The sequence below is a fragment of the Gekko japonicus genome, unplaced genomic scaffold (assembly GCF_001447785.1).
Source record: "Gekko japonicus isolate JY-2015 unplaced genomic scaffold, Gekko_japonicus_V1.1 scaffold2660, whole genome shotgun sequence".
NCBI lineage: Eukaryota > Metazoa > Chordata > Lepidosauria > Squamata > Gekkonidae > Gekko > Gekko japonicus.
Genome location: NW_015175447.1, coordinates 192,477 through 213,752, shown reverse-complemented (window position 1 = coordinate 213,752; position 21,276 = coordinate 192,477). Strand labels below are relative to the sequence as shown.

Here is a 21,276-nt window from a genome sequence, read left to right as displayed (position 1 = left end):
GGGATTCAGTAGCCCAGACTAGCCCAATCGCATCAGAGTTTGGAAGCTGAGCAGGGTTGACCACGGTGAGGACTTGGATGGGCGACCACCAAGAAAGATTAAGCTTGCCATGCAGAGGAAGGCAATAGCAAACCACTTCTGCTCCTCTCTTACCCTGTAAACCTCATGCTGGGGTCACCATAAGTTGGTTACTACTTGCTGGCACACAGTTATTATTAGGGACACATAACATATTGTAAAGTTCTCATGTTTGTTGAGCCACAGCATGGAGATTTTGCATCAGTCAGTCCATCGGAATTTTGTTGCTTCCAGACTCTAGGGTTGTCAGCTCTGAGTTGGGGAATACCTGGAAATTTGGGGGGTGGAGCCTGGGCAGGGTGGGGTCTTGGAAGGGAAGGGACCTCAGCAGGGTATAATGCCATAGACTCCACCCTCCAAAGCAGCCATTTTCTCCAGGGGAACTGACCTTTGTCACCTGGAGAACAACTGTAATAGCGGGAGATTTCCAGGTGCCACCTGGAGGATAGCTGTCCTACCAGAATCACGTGCCCTTTTCTCCTCACAGCCATGACATGTGGGCAGAAGCAGTGCCGTTTTCATTTCCTCAAACCACTCTGTGGAGCTGCTATTGGCTCTGTGGCAAAAATTACATGCAGCCAACCATGTAAATCACATGATTTCTCAATAGCTGTCCTACCAGAATCACGTGCCCTTTTCTCCTCACAGCCATGACATGTGGGCAGAAGCAGTGCCGTTTTCATTTCCTCAAACCACTCTGTGGAGCTGCTATTGGCTCTGTGGCAAAAATTACATGCAGCCAACCATGTAAATCACATGATTTCTCAGTGGAGCCAATAGCATCCCCATGGGGTGGTTTGAGGAAACAAAAACAGTGGGGGATAGGGTTGCCAGCTCCCGGTTGGAAAATACCTGGAGATTTCATAGGTGGAGCCTGAGGAAGGCAGGGTTTGGGGAGGGGAAAGACTTCAGTGGAGTATAATGCCATGGAGTCCACCTTCCAAAGCAACCATTTTGTCCAGGATAACTGATCTCTGTCAGCTGGAGATCAGATAGAAAAAGCCCAGCAGGAACTCATTAGCATAATAGGCCACACCCAACAGCAGGAACTCATTAGCATATTAGGCCACACCCATGTCAGCACAGCTCATTGGCATATTAGGCCACACCCCCATGTTACCAGAAGTGTGGTCATCCAGCCACACCCACCTTTTGCTTCTTATTCTGTTTCCCTTGTTTGTTGTCAAAACCCAGGGCTTTTTTTGTAGCAGGAACTCCTTTGCATGTTAGGCCACACACCCCTGATGTAGCCAGTCCTAATGAGTTCCTGCTGTTGGGTGTGGCCTATTATGCTAATGAGTTCCTGCTGGGTGTGGCCAACTTTGGAGCTAGCCGGAACTCCGTTCCTGTGCGTTCCTGCCCAAAAATAGCCCTGCACCTGGCAATCTCCAGCAGCCACCTGGAGGTTGGCAAACCTAGTAGGGGAGTAAAGGCTGAATCCACTTCTACTAGGCTGGACACCGTGAATCGTGAGGAGAAAGGGGTACAATTGAGTCTGGGATGCACAAAAGTCTGGTTGAGCCTCTGATGCAAGGTCCTCTCAACCTCCAAAAAACATGAGGACTTTGTAACTTGTGAAGCAGCCGACTCCTCTGACACCTTAGCTTTAATGGAGTTTTCCATGCAAAAACGAGCCCCCATAGCATGTGTGACACAGAGACAAGGAGCAACTTCTGCTCCTGTTCGGGAAGGAAGCCACATGGTTATGTAAAAGGACACTAATATCACCACCACCCCTTTTAATCTGATACACAGAACCAAATGCACTGCCCCTCCTTTCTGGCACCGGTCCCAGCCTTGCTGATCTTCCATATAAGCTGAGTCTCTTCACCACAAGGTAACTAGCTCAGTTGGGGGAGAACCTAATCAAAAAACAAGAGACCAAGTGAGAGAGAGCGGGAGCTCCCTCGGCTCCTGGGACGATGGGCCACCCATGTATGAAAAGCCTTCTCTTCCTCCTGTCAACCTTGTGCCTCTGTTCCAGCCATTCCTCGTCTCGTCCGTTGCGTTTCTCCGCCTACCTGGATGCCATGCAGCAGGTCCACCTGCAATGGGACCATGATTCCAAAGAGATGATCACCTTTGAGCTTCAAGTCCAGTCAACGGGCTGGGTGGCGTTCGGCTTCACCACTCACGGAGAGCTGCCCGGGGGAGACGTTGTGATCGGCGGAGTCCTTCCCGACGGCAACATGTACTTCTCAGTAAGTCACAAACAGGATTCACTTTTCACATGCCGGGGCAGGAAGAGGGAATTGTTCACTCTCCAACTGCAGGTCCAAAAGAGTGTTTTCCCCTGCCCGGTTACAATGGGACCAGGGCTTCTGTTGTTAGTCCCTTCTCAATTGTGTACACTCCCTGCCACATGTGGCACGTCACATCAGATCGCTTCAGCATCTGAGGCCATGCTCACATCTTCACCCCCTTGAATGTTACACATTGCTGGTGTTCCTCCAGAAAATATGATTTAGGTAATTTTTAAGCTGCCTTTCTCCAGTGATGGAGAAAACCCCCGATGGATTTGGCAATGCTCCCTTTCTAAGCACGCTCAGATCACCCGAGAACGCTCAGTGAGAACTGTTGGGGCTGCGGCCCTCGCTGAGCCCTTGCCTAGTCGTCCCAACAAGGGGAGAAGAAAAGAAGCCCTGTTTCAAAAGGGGGAAATGAAAATGAGGTTTCTGCCCGGGGTGGATCGGCCGTTTGTATCGCTCGGTAGAATCCTGGTGGGCCACTTCGGTCAGACCTCTCCAGCCCCTGCAGTGGGGCTGGCCAGGAGTAGTCCAGCGGCCACCTGGCACCCGGTGAAGCTGGCAAGGAAGAGCACAGGCGAGGAGATGCCGAGCTCCACCTTGCCAGCCTAAGTGTCAGCTAGCTGTCATTTTTGTGTGCTTCCCCCCCCCCCCGCATGTTCCCATGCTTGCAGCTTGCAGCTGGCAGTAATCAGGCTTGGGAGAGACGTGGGAGCTAGACACCGTTATCAGTTTGGCCTTGTAAGGTGGGATGAGCTGCGGTTGACTTTTGGTGTGAATTACTCTGCTCTCAGGATGCCCTGCGACTCTCCTGCTCATTATGTAATCTCCCGCCGGGAGCAATCCTGCGCGTGCGCTCGAAGTTCATTTGCTTAGCTAGTGGCCTTGCTCGGCTATATCTATTGGGTGTTCCCGCCTTCTAGTCATTCCTAAAAATAATCCTGTGGACATGGTACCAGTCTTGTGCCTTAATAAACATAACGCTTCAGGAGAAACGTGTGTGAAGAGTGTACACGGTGAGAAGGACCATTGCAGTGGCCAGCTTGGCCCTCCTGGCTCCAATATGACTGCGTGAGTGAGGAGGAGAATGGGCACAGCAGCCCCTGGCTTCACCCTGTGACTGTCCAGGAGAACCACATCAGCACCTCCTTTCGGTTCAGCCACCTGCCTTCCATCAGTGAGGGGGCCGTGGTGGGGGAAGGGGCCATGGCCTCCCAAGTCTATTGTGTAGTGGGTTGCTGCATGGATGGACGACAGACAACGACGTAGTGCATGGCACACTTTATTAGTACACAACAAGAACCGGCTGCAAACGGCTGGCAGGCCAACTATATACACTACCAGGGGACCACCCCTGGGTCTCATTGGCGGGTTTGAATCTCCCGCCTCTGTCCCATTGGTTCCCCCAGTGGAGGGACTAGGATCCTAGTCCCCATTGTTGTCCTGGACTGAAGCTCAGGCGTGTGCGCTGACCTCCAGTGGCGGTCAGTGGACACAACACAGTCCCACCCCTGTTTTTGCACAACTTTTTTGACCATGCCTTCTCACCCTGTGGGAACGTTATAATAGGGTGTGGGGGGTAATTATTGCAATACAAGGTTGCGGAGCCTTTCCGGGATGCCTTTTCTCACGCTGCGTGGCTGTTCAGGGGCATTTTTCTCACTGGGTCCTGCCCCCCCCCCCACCGCCAGCACTGTGGGTTGTTCGGCTCTGGTGTGAATCTGCAGACTGCTGACTTAATTGGAAAGCAGGTGATTGGGTCGAAAAGGACCGTGAGCCGAGTCTAACTCACAGAGTGGGGCTGATCCTGCACCTAGCTGTTTCCCTGCAGTTTTTCCACAGCCACGTCAGGTCATAAATCTCCCCTCTACACTGCTTGCCGCTTTTGCTCATCGGGTTTTATGGTACCTTCTGCCTAGATTTATGGCTGTTCGGGGGGTGACTTCACAGTCAGTATGGCCTGTCCTCTTCCTCCATTTCCATTTCCAAAAGAATCCACTGGGCAGAGGTCAATTCGGGGGGATCGCGGGGGATTGCAGTTCCCCCGGGTGAGCTGTGGGGGCAGGGCATGCAACAAAGCCCCGCCCCCTGCTTCCGGCCGCCCCGCTTCTGGCCCTCATTCAGCCAGGAGGAGGCAGGAGAAGAGGGAGGGTAAGTTGCTTCCTCCCCACCTCTTCCCACCCCTGCCTGCCTGGAGTCAGGGAGGGCCTTGGCGGGGCTTCCTCGCACTCCCGCCGGCCTTGCAGGTCCACCGCCGGGCCCCTGATTTCAGGGGGTGTGGCATATGCTAATGAGTTATGCTAATGAGTTCCCCTAGCTCTTTTTCTACTAAACGACCCCTGCCACTGGGTCAAAATCACACATGTCCACTTGTGAATTAAGTGCTCAAAGACAGGAAGAGATTGAAATATCTTTTCTGTCATCTTCCCGCCACAAAACAAGAATCCCTGTCACCCTCTCAGGTTATGGCGTTGCCCCGGGGTATCTGAGGCTGTGGTCACACAGCAAGCGCACCGCAATTTGTTCCCGCTGTAGATCTGATCAGAGATATTCTTAAGCGGGTTCAGATGATCACACATCCCTTGCCCAACCGCTTGCTTTGCGCGACAAGGCTCCAAGCAGAATGTGCACAATGGTGAAAGTTGCCAAAAAAAAAAAACCTACCCAAAGAAGGACGTTCAGATGACTTAATCGCAATCGTTGTGAGAGATGGGTGTCCAGATAGGCAAAATCGTGGATTCAAAGCGCAAATACCCAGAAAGTACTTGATTTTCCCGGAGTTGGAAAACTCGCTAGGGAACCGGGAGGATAGCGCGAGTGAGCCCACTTCGGTGCGGGAGACGGATGTGGGCGTCTGATCAGCAATTTTAAATATGAGAGGGAACAGCGGTGAAACCCAATCAAAATGACTGTGTGACCACAGCCAGAATATGGCTTTGAGCTGTACCTTTTCCCCAGTGCTGAGAAAACGTGGAGCGAATGCCCGATGCAGAATGGACCTGGATTTTTCCCACACTCACCTTCCCACTACAGCCTGCCCATCCTCCCTGAAATGCTGCTCCTGATGTGTGGGGGGAGGGGCTGGACTGGGAGAGGAATTAAGTGAGAGTCACTCCTGTTCTGGCACTAGCTGAAGTGCCCCTTCTGCTTGCAAATGAAACAGATGGATCAGACCCATTGTGTTTGAAGTGATGGGCAGATTCCCTCTGTGGTGGCTCAGTGACATTGCCGTCGAGTGATGTGCATGTATGCACCAGCCCATGGAGGCACATCTGCTCAGCTCTGAATGAGAGAACCTCTTCAGAGTAATTACTGGATGCTGAGTAATTGAGACCTGCTAGGGTCTCTGTTAATTACTCTCAGCATTCATCAATTAAGGAGACACCTGCCCATCAATCTCCAGTTTTGACATATTTTTTCCCTTCACTATGTCCCCCCCCCTCCGGAATTAAAGCCAAACAAATGGTAACCATATAAACTAAGCTTGTTACTCCTGTTCGGTCCTTGAATCTGTTAGACATCTTCGTTATGCTCTATGCTAATCTACTGCTCTACCTATATGTATGGACTGGTAATTTCCATTTCATTATATCTTAAGAAGTGTGCGTGAACATGAAATCTCATACCATGAATAAAACTTTGTTGGTCTTAAAGGTGCCCCTGGACTCAAACTTCATTCAGCTTTTAACTAACTCATTGGGGTTTTTTTTTAATGACTGGAGCAACTCCTCCATTCCTCCTCTGAGGCCTTGCTTCAGACGCCCCACTTTCTGAGGCCAGATGGCTAACAACCCGAGAAAGGGCCTTCTAGGTTGTGAAGCCGATTATGGAATCCCTCCCAGGGATATTTATCTGTCCCCTTCTATCACTGCCTTCTGTCAGAGGGTGAAGACTTTTTTGTTGTTGTTGGGTTTGGTGTTCCCTCAATGATCCCTCCTTCCCGCCTTATGCTTTAATTTGGTGTCTGTATTTTTAGCTCTGTTTTATAACTGGTTTTCTGATATATTTTTATTACGCTGTTTTAATTGTTAGCTGCCTCGGTGGCCCTGATTAGGCCGATGGATGGGATATAAAATGAAGTAAATAAATAAACTTGGTTTACTTCAGGCGAGGTCAGAGAGTCCTCTCCAGACACACAAAGTCATCCAATGTGTTCGGATCACAAGGGAAATGAGAGGGGACAACAGGTGGTGTCCTTCGAAGCCTTGGTCTCCACTGCTAGCTCAGTGTTCCTTTCCCTTCCCCTCCTTCCTTCTCATCCTTGTAGCAAGTAGACCCCACTGCTGGGGGGGGGTCCTGGAATACATCCCACCCCTTCCAAGAGCTGCCAACCCTAGAGCTATTTGCTCTGGAAGCTACTCAGCAAAGAAGTTGAGATCAAGAGAGAATGACTGACCCAAGATCCATCAAGGGAACTTTGTTGATGAGATACGAACCCAGAACTCCCATGACCTAAAAGCCTCATTTTATCCAATTTTCATCTTCTGGTTTTTCTAAGTAGCTTCTCGCTATCTCCCTTAGGACTGGCACATTGTGGATGAGGAAACCATTGTGGAGGATGAAAGCCAAGACTATGAAGTACTGTCAATGACCGAAGACGAGACTTCCACCACCATAACATTCCGGCGCTATTTCCAGACGTGTGATCCTCATGATCAGCCTATCACGGTAAAACAACACTCAGGGCATTAAAAAGGGACACTGTCCAACCAAAGTTAAGGGTCATGATCAAGTTGGTGTGCAGCGCCCATAAGCAGTCTTAAATGTCCTGTGCTCCTCTGTTGGATTGTAGTCAGATTTGTCTAAAAAAAAACCATTGGCTCCAAAGGTCAAGGCTGAAGCATGCACAAAGCTCCCCCCACCTAAACCAATGGGACTGTTGAAAAGGACTTAATGTGTATTGGTTGGGTATATTTGCATCTTGATTTACAGCCAAAGAATGTCTCATGTTGAATGGTCAAAGAATGGTCCTGTGCGCTACTCCCAGTCATGCACTTTCCTCTCCTACCCACTTTCCTCTTGACCATGCACTCTATTCCTCCAATTCTCCAACCCTCCTGGTCAAACGCATTCCTCTCTTCCTATCCTATGAGCCATGTGCTCTCTGATATATATATATATATATATCAGCTCCACACTTGCGGGATTTTTTATCTGCATAAGTGGCACCCGCCGTCTCTCCTTGATGTATGATGAATGAGAGGCGCTAAAATATGAAGAAAGTTTCTCAATGTTGTCCTGCTGCATTAAAAAGCGGAAAGGCTGAGTTGGGCCCCTGCCACACCGGGGGGGGAAATGCGCAGCCAAAGTGCGGCTTCTGGAAGCCGCACCAAAATAGACACGCCGCGGCGGGATCACACGGATCCCCTGAGCCGCGGCGCCATTGCTCCCTGGCACGATCAGATGCCGGGGAGGAAGCCATGGTCGGGAGGCCGAGGCAGCCGGCTGCGCATGCATCCGCATGCGCAGTTTGGCTAGGAACCGGGGATGCACCGGCAGAAGGATGTGCCGGCGCTCCCACGGCCGCACTTGCCACGACCGTTCAGGTAAGACCACCTCTGTCGGTGGTTCTTTTTTGCTGCGGGGTTTCCGGGGTTAGGGACGGATCGGGGATGGTTGCGCACCGCTTCCCAGATGTTGCGGTGAGATCGCGCCCGTTTGCTGTGGCCCAGATCTGTCCCTCTCCCGGGCCAAAACCCTCCGTGTGACTGGGACCTTTCAAGAGCTTGACCTAGCTGGAACAATTCAACACAACTGACCCCTGTGAATGATTCAACAAAACAGGCCCTAAAGGCATTTTCTTGAGTGAAATGCCGTGTCGTAATTAACATGCACAAATCTCAGTTGCCGTAAGCTGCATACAGAGTGTGGGGCTCGACAGCTCCCACACTCTGCGGTGTCTCAAAGGAAAAGGTTCATTTAATCTGTCTAAGCAATGAGAGACACCCAGAATACAGTTAGATTTGAGTCCAGTCACACCTTCATCAGCTTTAACTCTCAAAAGCTCACACCCTGAAACTCTTGTTGGTCTCCAGGGCTTTTTTTGTAGAAAAAGCCCAGCATGAACTTATTAGCATAATAGGCCACACCCAACAGCAGAAACTCATTAGCCTATTAGGCCACACCCCTGACATCAGAGCTCATTGGCATATCAGGCCACACCCCCATGTTGCCATACCCACCTTTTGCTTCTTATTCTGTTTACTTTGTTTATTGTCAAAACCCTGGGGGTTTTTTGTAGCAGGAACTCCTTTGCATGTTAGGCCACACACCCCTAATGTAACCAATCCTAATGAGTTTCTGTTGTTGGGTGTGGCCTATCATGCTAATTTTTCCTGCTGGGCATGGCCAACTCAGGAGCCAGCCGGAACTCCGTTCCTGTGCGTTCCTGCCCAAAAATAGCCCTGTTGGTCTCTAAGGTACTGTTGGACTCCAGTCTAACTGCTCTACCACAGACCAATGCAAATACCTGAAAGAGGAAATCTGGACATGCCAAACAATAATTTTCATTCCTTCATTTTTTTCCTTCTGCAAATGTCTGTTCTCTAAACTAAACTTTTAAAAACCCATTCTTATGCAGAGGTCACCTTGCTGCCTGCCTGCCATCTCTGCTCATGTCTCTCTCTGTATGCTTTGTTTTCAGGTAGCTTGAACCCCATGGTAGGAGGCGCATGGGTCAGGAACCTCTATCCCACAGAAAGCCTAGCCACAAACACCCTAGCTCAGGGGTGTCAAACTTAAGGCCCGCGGGCTGGAACCAGCCCACCCATGGCTTTAATCCAGCCCAGGGCTCTTTTCTTCCCCCCCTCCTCCCCTCACCCTTTGAAGCTCAAGGCTGCCGAAATTCCCAGCTCCCTCTAGTCTTGTCTTTGCCTGCTTCGTCAGGAAGCTCTTCTGGGCTTGCAAAGTTACACAGAAAATGCGGAATGGATTTTTCCATTAAGGTCTCTGCACTACTCTGGGACTGTTTCTAGCAATAGAAACAGCAGCTGCGTACTGGGAACAGCAGCTGCATTCTGGGAATGGCATTCCACTCTGGGAATGGAAATCCAGTCTGGCGGCCCTCATTCCAATCCCAGAATGCTTCTGCTACTCCCAGGAACTATCATTTCACTCTGGTGGCTGTCATTCCAGTCCCAGAGTAGTCTATCTGGGCCCAGAGACCTTAATGGAAAACCCATTCCACATTTTCTTTGCAACTTTGTCTGTGCTGCAATGTATCTCAGTGGAGTGGACCTCAAGTACTTTCACTTTCCAGTGTCTGTATGCCAGCTGAATACAGGGTTGATGTTTTGAGCCAGTTTGTCTCTGCTGAATAGACCTGAGAACGGGTGCCTGAGTGAGTATAACATGGGAACCCACAGCCAAAGGGGGACATTACACTGGAAAGCCACTGCCATTCTAAGTAGATTGGGGGGAGGGGGAAGCTTGCAATGCCCAGCCATTTTATGTTTTCCTAGGCTCAGAACATTTTATATTTTTAGTTTATATTTTCAGTTTCTGCTGTGATCTTTGTGCTTTTCCTTGATGTTTTATTGTTAAAATTGCATTGCCAAATCCCACTATTCCCCCCACCTTTCCATTTTAGGCAGGCACCTTTTAAGGGGGGGAAGGTTTGGGAGGTGTCAGTTACCAAAGGCTGTTAAATAAACAAAATATTGCTTCCTCTGAATTTGACAATGGGATTTGGCTGTTCTTAGACCAAAATGTGGAAAATATCTGGCGGCCTTCTTCTGAGTTGCCGCTTTACCTACCTATTCAGGTAAATGTGACAATATTTTACTCAAGGAAGATTTACTTTTTGTCATCTCTCTGTGCAGGGTGATACACTACGAGTGATTTCTGGTTTTGGCCCAGATGACACGATTGATTTCTTCAAAGGAAAGATTAACAAAAAATCTCTGTTCTTAATGTTATACTTAAATGAAGCTGAGTTAAATACACCCAGTGTCTACCATGTATACGATCTCAAGCTAGACGACGTAAGTATTGAACTGCCAACAACATAACTGAGGGGTATCTCTGTCAATAGGAGATGTGCAGACAAATTTTGCTTGGCTTTGAGTTTTGGTTCTTTAAAAACATTCTGTCCCTTTTTAAAATTTTGCTTCATTTTGTCGGCAGAGTTTACACATGCAGAGGAATGGAGCACCAATGTTTAAAGAAAATAACTCGGTTTATTAAAGAAGAAATAAACTCTGATAGGAGAGGGAGACAGGCTTAACTAACAAACTGCTGTGAGAGACAAGAATGAAGGGGGAGGGCTCAATTGGAGCAGGAAGTCTCCAAAAAGCCAATCAGGACACAGGAAGGACATAATTTGAAATTGTAGGAAATCCCTAATCTAGCTATGCTAACTAGCAGTCCCTCAGTTGTCCCCTATAGGCTGTTCTGATCTTCTTCAAGTAGGTGCACTATAGACCTTTTATATTCCAACGCATTTAAACCCCATTTTCCTCCCCAATGGGGATTCAGTGTGGCTTACCACATTCTCACCTTTTCCCTTGTATCCAAAGAACAACCTTGTGAGGTAGGGCCAGTCAACACTTTCACTCAGCACTCAGCAAGCTTCCATGGCAGAATGGGTTTCACACTGGGTATCCCAAATCCTACTCCGAACCCGTACCTTCTCCCATTTCCCTGCTTCCCACCCACCAAATCATCCTACTTTTTATCTGCACCCTTCAGCTGTATTCATGATATATTTACTTCATTTATGCCTGCCTTTCTCCACAACGGGGGACTCAAAGGAGCCATCATCATTTCCGTCTCCTCCATTTTATCCTCACAATAACAACCCTGTGAGGTAGGTTAGGCTGAGAGAGGGTGACTAGCCCAAGGCCACCCAGCGGGCTTCCCAGGTGGAGTGGGGATTCACCTAGGGATCGCAGATCCTAGTCCAATGGTAAATTCGAGGTAATTAATCTCTCTTCCTCCAAGTCAGATGCAAAGACGAAGTTACTGTAGCAATTCCTGCAGTACGAGGTTCCAGTAATACCATAACAATTCCTGTGATACACGGTTCCAGTGATCTCAACGCGCATGCCGGAAATGGAAATCATGTTTCACTAAAGGCTTTTTTCAAGACTAGAACCAGTTTCAATAATAGACGAATTCTTATACAAATCAGGAAAAATCAAACAGGCAAGCCGCTCCTAACAATTTCCAAACCTGAGGCGCCATGTATCACAGGAATTGCTATGATATTACTGGAACCTTTTACCACAGGCATTGCTACAGAAAGATTCATTACCTCAAATTTTTGAAATTCTGGAGTCACATTTACTGAGACTTTGGACTTACCTTTAATGTATTTTATTTCCTTGACTAGTTTGTAGTATATGTTTTCAAATAATATATAATACGTGGTAATTTGTATTCTAGTGTTGTTATGGTTTAATATTTTTGCATAGAGTGTGTTAGCTATGTGGAATCATATCAGGATTACACAGTGGTGTTTTTTGTACAATGTTGACTCTGTATCTCACTTTCGGTGGATTTCTCATTGTGACTCATATATTCCTGGGCCTATTCATGACACTTGCACTAGGGTTCATTCATTTCATCATGGTTCTTCCTATCCATGCCTAATTTATCATAGTTCTTAGTATTTTTTATTATTTATTTATTTATTAGATTTATATCCCGCCCTCCCCGCAAGCGGGCTCAGGGCGGCTAACAGTCAGCGGCACCACGTGCCATGATAAAACAGTTAAAAACAAGATAAAACAATTCTACAATTCACTTAATGCAATTGATACCAGAAAGTGCTTGTAGTGATCTTCTTTCTTCATTCAGTTAGAGATGGCGTGCAAACAGAAGTAATACTAGGGCCCTGATTTAACTATATTTCAGCCTCCCGCAATGCTGTATCTCGGTCTGCTGAAGGGCCAACCTACCACCAGGGAGATGATGACATCAGTGGTGGGCGGTATTGGTATTGGTAATGGGCAGTGGGCGGCTCCTAATTGAAGGCCTGGTGGAAGAGCTCCATCTTGCAAGCCCTGCGGAACTGTACTAGGTCCCAGATACTAGGACCAGATGTTTTGCCTACAAGTCAAGTTTGGGTTTCCTCTATGTTTCTCTGACCTGACTCCTTGATTCTGGCAGTCTTATGGCACTCAGCAGGGGCCTGATTCAGATAGGGAACATTGCATGATGGGAGAAGGGGTTTCTACCTCGCAGTATTCAGTGCACATGCAGCCTTTCCCCCCACCCAACAGAGCAATCTTCTACAACAGCATAATTTTTACACAAAGTGCAGCATGTGAAAGATTCTGACGGGGTCCCGGTTTACTGACTTGAATCAGGAGCAGTATGCCAGAGAATTATAGAAGTCTTCCACTTGTGTCGTCTTTAAGTGTGAGGATTCTTTGTGTAAAAAAATTATGCTGTTATTGCAAGACACAGATTGTGTAGTATTTTGGAATACTTGTATGGATATAAATAACAAGGAGCATATAAGTTTCATTGAGCACCATCACATTATTTATAAATAACTTTAGAGAAAAGTCTGTGTATATGGGTTGCCATCTCACAGTATATACTGCATTTGTATCAGGTAAACTGTTCGTGAGCCTGTAATTTGTTGTAGTTAGATCAAGGGAACCCAGACCCAACTCATGGTAAAATGTCAATGTCTACCTTGGCCCTCAGTTTAGCCTCTGAACATTCCCAGAGTGCAAATTCAACCTTCCTCTTGCAAATGTATGAACTTTCCCACAGATAACTGGGGTGAAATGTGATTTCACCCCAATGTCCTAATTGCTGTGTTACCCCATCACACCCCCTTCCCTATTATGCCCTCTTTTAATGTTTATTCAGTGCACCGAGGACTTGTAAGGGTGCTCCACTCTTCATCCTACTGGTGTTCCAAGGTAGAATGTATGCACAGCTCATGCTTTCCCCATTTATGTTTGTTAGCTGGCAACTCCACAGTCTTTAGCATGTGCTTTGCCTTTGTTTTCTAGTTCCCCATTCCAGATGACGACACCACGTACGCCTGCACTTTCATCCCACTGCCCAGAGTCAAGACAAAACATCACATCTACAAGGTAAGCTGCTTGACAGTGAGAGGGAAACTGGGAGCCTTGCAATGTTCCCTCTAAGCTGTGGAGTCTTGTGAGCAAAAATTCTACTTTGTGAGTTACTGGCATTAAAGTTGTGAGCGAGCGATTTGGCTACTGCATAAATTAGTTTGCTCTGGAGCCATCCCTTCCTGAGCTGAGACAAAATGTGTGAGCCGGAGGCTAAAAAACTGTGAGCTAGCTCACACTAACTCAGCTTCGAGGGAACACTGGAGCCTTGTGTTTCGCCCTCTCAAGTCTACACGGACATAACAGACAGGCAGATTATTCTGCAAAGCACAGCTGAACTACAACTAGCATTACATGCAATGCGATGTCATTTTTGGAGAAAACCAGATGTGACACCATGTCACCCTAGGAATCAACGGAAACTGTATGGTGAAGCCATGGAGTTTTTGGTGATTCCTAGAGTGACATGCCATCAGACCCCACACACACATACACACTGCTGATCAGCTGGGCTGGTGGGGGGACTTACTGGCAATGAGGGTGGTCTAGCCTGGCATCTCAGTGATGTCACTGGTGATGCAGCAATGTCACTTCTGGTGCGTGCCAGAAGTGACATCATCGCATCATCATCAAGGCAAGAGATGCTGTGGTATTTGAGCAATACAACAGCTTCTACCATAGAGTTTTTGCCCTAATTCCCAGGTCACCAAATCCCCAGGAGGAGTGGGAGAGTAGGGGAATCAAACATGGTTCACCAGATTAGAGTCTGTCACTCTTAACCACAACACTGTGCTGTCACATGAGTTTGATGCTGCTGGGAAGTTGTAGGGGTTCTCTTGCAGTATCATGGCACATTCAGTTCTGAATTACTCCTGAACTCTGCAGTATACCATTGACTCCACCCTCTGAAGTTGTCATTTCCTCCATGAAAAGTTATCTCTGTAGCCCGGAGATCAACTGTAATTCCAGGAGGACTCTAGCATCCTGGAATGCATGAACCCTGGTATGAATCCAACCATCATGTTACTTTTCTGTACGGAAACTGTCGCCTTCAGAAACTCATCAGACATTCAGCAGCATGCCTTAATATTCTGCTACAATCATGGGAGTGCAGCCTCCCCAAATGCCAGTCTGGTGTAGTGGTTAGGTGTGCGGACTCTAATCTGGGAGAACCGGGTTTCATTCCCCACTCCTCCACTCGCACCTGCTGATGTGACCTTGGGTCAGTCACAAGCTCTGGCACAGCTGTCCTTGAAAAAGAGCAGTTTCTGTCAAGAGCTCTCTCAGCCCCACCCACCTCACAGGGTGTCTGTTGTGGGGAGGGGAAGGGAACGGAGTTTGTAAGCCGCTCTGAGACTCCAAGTGAAGGGCGGGGTATAAATCCAATCTCTTCTTCTTCTTCTTCTCATCATCCTGGAAAGAAGATTGGGAAGAGAGAGCCAGACTTTTGGCTATAGCCTGAACCCCTGCATGTGGATTCCCCTTGAGCTCCATGGGGCTTACTCTCATGTGACTGCTGTCCCCTCCCTCCTGGCCCCCAGTCTTTCTGGTCTTCAGATGCTGTGGCTATTTTTGCACAGACACCGTCGCCTGAGTGAGTCGCCGGGCAAGCTCACGCCAAGCAAATCGCATGCCCATGCCAAGCAAATGCTCTGCCCATTCTCTGCTGGGCTGCTGCACCAATTGACCAAGGACATCAGTGTAGAGTAGAACCCAGGTGACCTTTCTCCTCTTTTGTCTATAGTTTGAGGCCGTAATCACACCCCGGAACCAAACCATGGTGCATCACATCCTGGTTTACGCCTGCAGCAATGCGAGCGTGCTGCCCACAGGGGTGAGCGACTGCTATGGAGCGGATCCTGATTTTGCCCTCTGCTCCCAAATCGTTGTGGGCTGGGCAGTAGGAGGAGGGGTGAGTATATGGGATTTTCTTTTTTTTATTTTCTTTTTTGTGAGAAGTGTGTGTCTGTGTGTGTGTGTGTGTTTGCCTGAAAGTCATGGTTGACTTCTGGTGACCCCTAGTGGGGCTTGGACATTTTCAGAGAGGTGACTTAATATTACATGCCCCTGCGTACCGGCCCTGGTATTCCTTGGAGGTCTCCCATCCAAGTATTTGCCAGGGTCAGCCCTGCTTAGCTTCCAAGATCTGGCGAGGTCGGGTTTGCCTGGGCTACCCAGGTCAGGGCTAGTAGATGGGTTTTTCTTGTCCCAGTAAATCGTTTCCAGCCTGCAACCAAAGTTACCAAACTACCGTACTAACTTTGAAAGCTTATCTTGGACAGAGCCGTGGGTTGGCCCGGTTCTAACTATTGATTTCATAGCAACTTCCAAGGAAGAGGAATTTATTCCTTCATTTTCTTTGGATGATATCGAAGAAGCCTGATACATTTTGATCCTAACTGCATGCAGTTCTTCCATCCCTGCTGATGCGCTGAGCCTTTCTCATCACCAAGGCCCACAATGTGCCCCACTGAAATGAGTGGGGGAAGCACCAAAGGACAATAGGGCCATCACACAAACCTGTGAAGCTGCTATGTACTGAGTCATACCATAGGTCTTTCGCATTCAGCCTTGCCTACTCTGACCGGAAGCAGCTAACCATGGTCTTGCCAAACCAACTACCTCATTCTTTTATTTGGAGATGCCGGGGATTGAACCTGGGACCTTCTGCATGCCATGTGAATCAATTGAGGAAACAGGACTTCCGGTTCCGGTTCCGATGCAATAGGATGCTGCAAGGCTGCGCTCCATTTTCAGTGGCATTTTTTCCATATTTTATTTTGCTTATCTTGTTTTAATTAGTTGGTCTTTTGTTTTCTGTTCTTTATCCCATTTAGTCTGGAATTGATTAGCTGTTAGTGTTTATCTTTTTTTCTCCCCTTTTTGTTTTATAGACTCAGTGCCAAAATTTCCTCATCCCTCCCTTAGTTGGTTGGGTTAGGAGTGGCGTGGAAGTCGAGTAAATGAAAAAGGTTGAGGGGGATTAGAATAGGGCTTTTGTTTTGTTTTTGATTTGATACAGCTGAGAGTTTGGTTCCCTTTGTTTTCTCTTGATCTGTTTTAACTGTTTTTAAACTGTTGTTTTAATTTATTTTAATGGATACCTCACTTGAGTGATTTTAAGGATTTTGGTTGATATAAAATGTGGGCTTATTGGCCAAGAGTAGTTGTTTTTGTTGGAGTTGATTTGTTGAGTGGATAGGCTATCAGTAGTAATTTAGTAGCAGTGTGGATAATAGCATTTTATGTCCCTTACTCACCTCTTTCTTCCTGCTTTACCAATTAGACTGGGGAGTGGTGAAGAACATGTTTTGTGTTTGTGTGTTTTAGGGGAGAAGGGGAAATTAGTTTGGTTACTTTCAGCTACTCTCAATTACTTTGGTGTAGTTAGCTTGGGCATATATTTGTTATGTGTTATGGCTTCCTTGCAAATGCTCTGCCACTGAGCCACGGCCCTCCCCTGAGAGCCAATTTGGTGTAGTGGTTAAGTGTGTGGACTCTAATCTGGGAGAACCGGGTTTGATTCCCTACTCCTCCACTTGCACCTGCTGATGTGACCTTGGGTCAGTCGCAAGCTCTGGCACAGCTGTTCCTGAAAGAGCAGTTTGTGTCAGAGTTCTCTCAGCGCCCCTCCCCCCACCTCACAGGGTGTCTGTTGTGGGGAGGGGAAGGGAAAGGAGTTTGTAAGCCGCTCTGAGACTCCAAGTGAAGGGCAGGGTATAAATCCAATCTCTTCTTCTTCTTCTTCTTCTTCTTCTCCCCATCACTGCCAAAGAATGCCTTCTTGCAGTTCAGTCCAGATTGACCCCTGTAAAGATACCCCAGTCTGAATCCCAAGAACCAGATGACACAGCTGTGGTGTCAAGTAGCATGTGATGTAAAGTAGCACACAAACTATAGTGCAGAAAATCAAAACTATGGGAATCGATTTGGCTTCTTTGCACAACTGTGGTGAAACAGCTATTTTGCAGGTGATGAGGAGGAAGATTTGGGATATGGAAGCCCAAACAATTAATGCGGGGAGCTATGGAGTCTGCTCCCCACGCTCACTTGACCTTCCCCCTCCCCAAGCCTCTATGGCTCAGTACATCTTTAATCTAACAATCCCACTTTATCGGCGGGGGTTTATGTTATGGAGTTTTAATCTTTTCCCCTCTGCTATTGTCTTAGGCAGATATAGGGGTATCCCCTATAGGGACAGAACCTGTAATTGCCTCCATAGTGAACCAGATTCAGTTGCTCATATCCTTCTACGTTGCCCCCAATATTCTACTATGTGTAGCCATCTGATTAGTCCCCATTTACCTACCACAAGGAATCCGACTGACAATGATCTTAACATTTTATTGTCTGATAAGTTCTCGGCAATTACTTTGTCTGTTGCCGAATTCTTAGCCTATGTCTGGAAGCTTAGGGTAAGGGTGTACAAGTCTTAACCTCCCTGTGTTCTTTAGAATTGTAATATTCTTTACTGAGTATATTATTTCTGAGAGGTTTCAAAATGATACTTTGTTGGGGCAGCTTGGTGTAATTTGCCATGACATTAATTTGTTTATTTATTTTTCTAATTTTTTCACTGCCCTTCTTGTTGCTGTGTTATGCCAATAAAGGTTTATGTATGTATGTAAGTAGCAAGAGACGATTTCTCTCTTCTTCTTCTCTCTCCTCCTCCTCCTCTCCCCCCACCCAACTAGTCCTACATGTTCCCGGATGAAACTGGAATCTCCATAGGGACACCACGGGATTTCCAGTGGATCCGGTTAGAAGTCCACTACAGCAATTTTGATTTAATTCCAGGTGAGTAAATAGCGTATGCAAATCTGATAAGGAAAAGCAGAAAAAGGATAAAGGTGGGCAGAGATGCTAGACCTCTTTGATTCTCGTTTTTCTTTTTCTGGCAGTTCTCAGATGTTTCTTGCAGCTGGGCCCCATGAGTTAGAGTGTTTCTAATTTAAAAGAGTCATCATATTCTCCTTTTGTTCTTTGTCTCTCTCCATGGCTGTTCTATTGTAGGTTTCTTACAAAGGAATCCTAAACAAGTCTACTCAGAATCCTACTCAGGTCTGTTCAATACAGTTTAATCCCAGGGAACTGTTTTTAGGATTGCACTGTTAACTCCCTGTTTGGATGTCCCAGTGTTTAGCCGAGAGATAGGGTTGCCAGCCTCCAGGTGGGGCCTGGGGATCTCCTGCTTGTACAACTGATCTCCAGCTGACAGAGATCAGCTCCCCTGGAGAAAATGGCTGCTTTGAAGGGTAGACTGAATGGCATTGGACCATGCGGAGGCCCCTCCCCTCCCCTCCGCAAACCCCACCCTCTCCTGGATCCACCCCCAAAGTCTCCAGGTATTTTCCAACCCAGACCTGGCAACCCTACTAAGAGACCAGGCCGGCCCTGATTTTGTCCTACCGATTAATCTCCCAAGCAAGATTTCTGAGGCATAAACTTTCCAGAGTCAAAACTTCTTTTGCATCTAGCTGTTCTCTAAGGTGCTACTGGGCTCAGGTTTGCTCTTCTACTGCAGACCGAAAGACTCACACAACCATTTTTAACTTTAAAAGGGGTAATTTCTCTGATATGAGGGGACACGTGGGGAGGAAACTGAAAGGAAAAGTAGAAAGGGTCAAAACAATTGGGGAAGCTTGGGATCTATTTAAAACTACGATCCTAGAAGCTCAAAAAATATATATTCCGCAGGTTAGGAAAGGCACAAACAGGTATAGGAAAAAGCCTGCATGGTTAACAAACAGAGTAATGGAGGCTGTAAAAAGTAAAAAGAATTCCTTTAAGCAGTGGAAAGCTAGTCACAGTGAGGCTGATAAAACGGAACACAGGTTATGGCAAATAAAATGCAAGTCTGAGGTCAGGCAGGCAAAAAGGGAATATGAGGAGCATATAGCAAAAAACGTAAAAACCAACAATAAAACTTTCTTCAAATACATTAGAAACAGGAAACCAGCCAGGGAGGCAGTGGGGCCCTTGGACGACCAAGGGGTAAAAGGAGTATTGAAGGATGATAGGGAAATGGCTGAGAAGCTGAATGCATTTTTTGCCTCTGTCTTCACTGTGGAAGATGAGAAGTGCTTGCCCACTCCAGAACCACTGATTTCAGGAGGGGTGTTGAAAGACCTGAGTCAGATTGAGGAGAGAGGAGGTCCTACAACTGATCTGATAGACAACTTAAAAACTGAAAAATCACCAGGCCCAGATGGCATACATCCGAGAGTTCTGAAAGAACTCAAATGTGAACTTGTAGATCTCCTGACAAAGATATGTAATCTTTCCTTAAAATCTGCCTCCATTCCTGAGGATTGGAAGGTAGCTAATGTCACTCCCATCTTTAAAAAGGGTTCCAGAGGAGATCCGGGAAATTACAGGCCAGTCAGTCTGACGTCGATACCGGGTAAATTGGTGGAAACCATTATTAAGGAAAGAATTAGTAGGCACATAGATGAACAAAACCTATTGAGGCAGACTCAGCACGGTTTCTGTAAGGGAAGATCTTGTCTCACTAACCTGTTAGTGTTCTTTGAGGGGGTGAACAAACATGTGGACAAGGGGGATCCAATAGATATTATTTACCTTGACTTCCAGAAAGCTTTTGATAAAGTTCCTCATCAAAGGCTCCTAAGTAAGCTCAAAAATCATGGGATAGAAGGACAAGTCCTTTTATGGATCAAAAACTGGCTAGTTCATAGAAAACAGAGAGTGAGTGTAGGTGGGCAATTTTCTCAGTGGAGGGTGGTAAGCAGTGGGGTACCGCAGGGATCAGTACTTGGTCCACTGCTTTTTAACTTGTTCATTAATGATTTGGAGATGGGAGTAAGCAGTGAAGTGGCTAAATTTGCGGATGATACAAAGTTGTTCAGGGTGGTGAAAACCAGTGAGGATTGTGAGGCACTCCAAGGGGATCTGTCAAGGATGGGCGAGTGGGCGTCAACATGGCAAATGGGGTTCAATGTGGCCAAGTGCAAGGTGATGCACATTGGAGCCAAAAATCCTAAATATAAATACACATTGATGGGGTCTGAACTGGCAGAGACTGAGCAAGAGAGAGATCTTGGAGTTGTAGTGGATAACTCACTGAAAATGTCGAGACAGTGTGTGACTGCAATAAAGAAGGCCAATGCTATGCTGGGGATTATTAGGAAGGGTATTGAAAACAGATCAGCCAATATAATAATGCCCCTATATAAATCAATGGTGAGACCTCATTTGGAATACTGTGTGCAGTTCTGGGCACCACACCTTAAAAAGGATATTATAGCTTTGGAAAAAGTGCAGAAAAGGGCAACTCGAATGATAAAAGGGTTGGAACACTTTCCCTATGAGGAAAGGTTAAAGCGCTTAGGGCTCTTTAGCTTGGAGAAAAGACGACTGAGGGGTGACATGATCGAGGTTTATAAGATTATGCATGGGAAAGAGCAGGTAAAGAAAGAGGTACTTTTCTCCCTTTCTCACAATACAAGAACTCGTGGGCACTCCATGAAACTGCAGAGCGGTCGGGTTAGAACGGATAAAAGGAAGTACTTCTTCACCCAAAGAGTGATTAACACATGGAATTCACTGCCACAGGAAGTGGTGGGTGCTACAAGCATGGACGGCTTCAAAAGGGAATTAGATAAGCATATGGAGCAGAGGTCCATCAGTGGCTATTAGCCACAAGGTATAGCTAGGGGCTCTGGGGCAAGTGATGCTCTGTCTTCTTGGTGCTTGGGGGGGGGGTCAACAGTGGGAGGGCTTCTAATGTCCTGGCCCCACTGCTGGACCTCCTGATGGCACTGGTATTTCTGGCCACTGTGTGACACAGAGTGTTGGACTGGATGGGCCTTTGGCCTGATCCAACATTGGCGTCTCTTATGTTCTTATGTTCTTAAATGTAGGAGCAGGACCAGGGTACTTTAATCCATCAGGGA

General features: G+C 47.1%; 1 protein-coding gene across 1 annotated transcript in view; it reads left to right on the top strand.

The window, feature by feature from the left end:
• Nucleotides 1-21,276, top strand: part of LOC107122747 (putative DBH-like monooxygenase protein 2) — a 38,295-nt gene that overhangs the window by 3,995 nt on the left and 13,024 nt on the right. Inside the window, exons 2-6 of the mRNA XM_015425879.1 lie at nt 2,063-2,279; nt 6,846-6,992; nt 13,295-13,378; nt 15,105-15,272; nt 18,055-18,157. Coding sequence (XP_015281365.1) covers nt 2,063-2,279; nt 6,846-6,992; nt 13,295-13,378; nt 15,105-15,272; nt 18,055-18,157 — 719 coding nt within the window. The remainder of the gene's footprint in view (nt 1-2,062; nt 2,280-6,845; nt 6,993-13,294; nt 13,379-15,104; nt 15,273-18,054; nt 18,158-21,276) is intronic.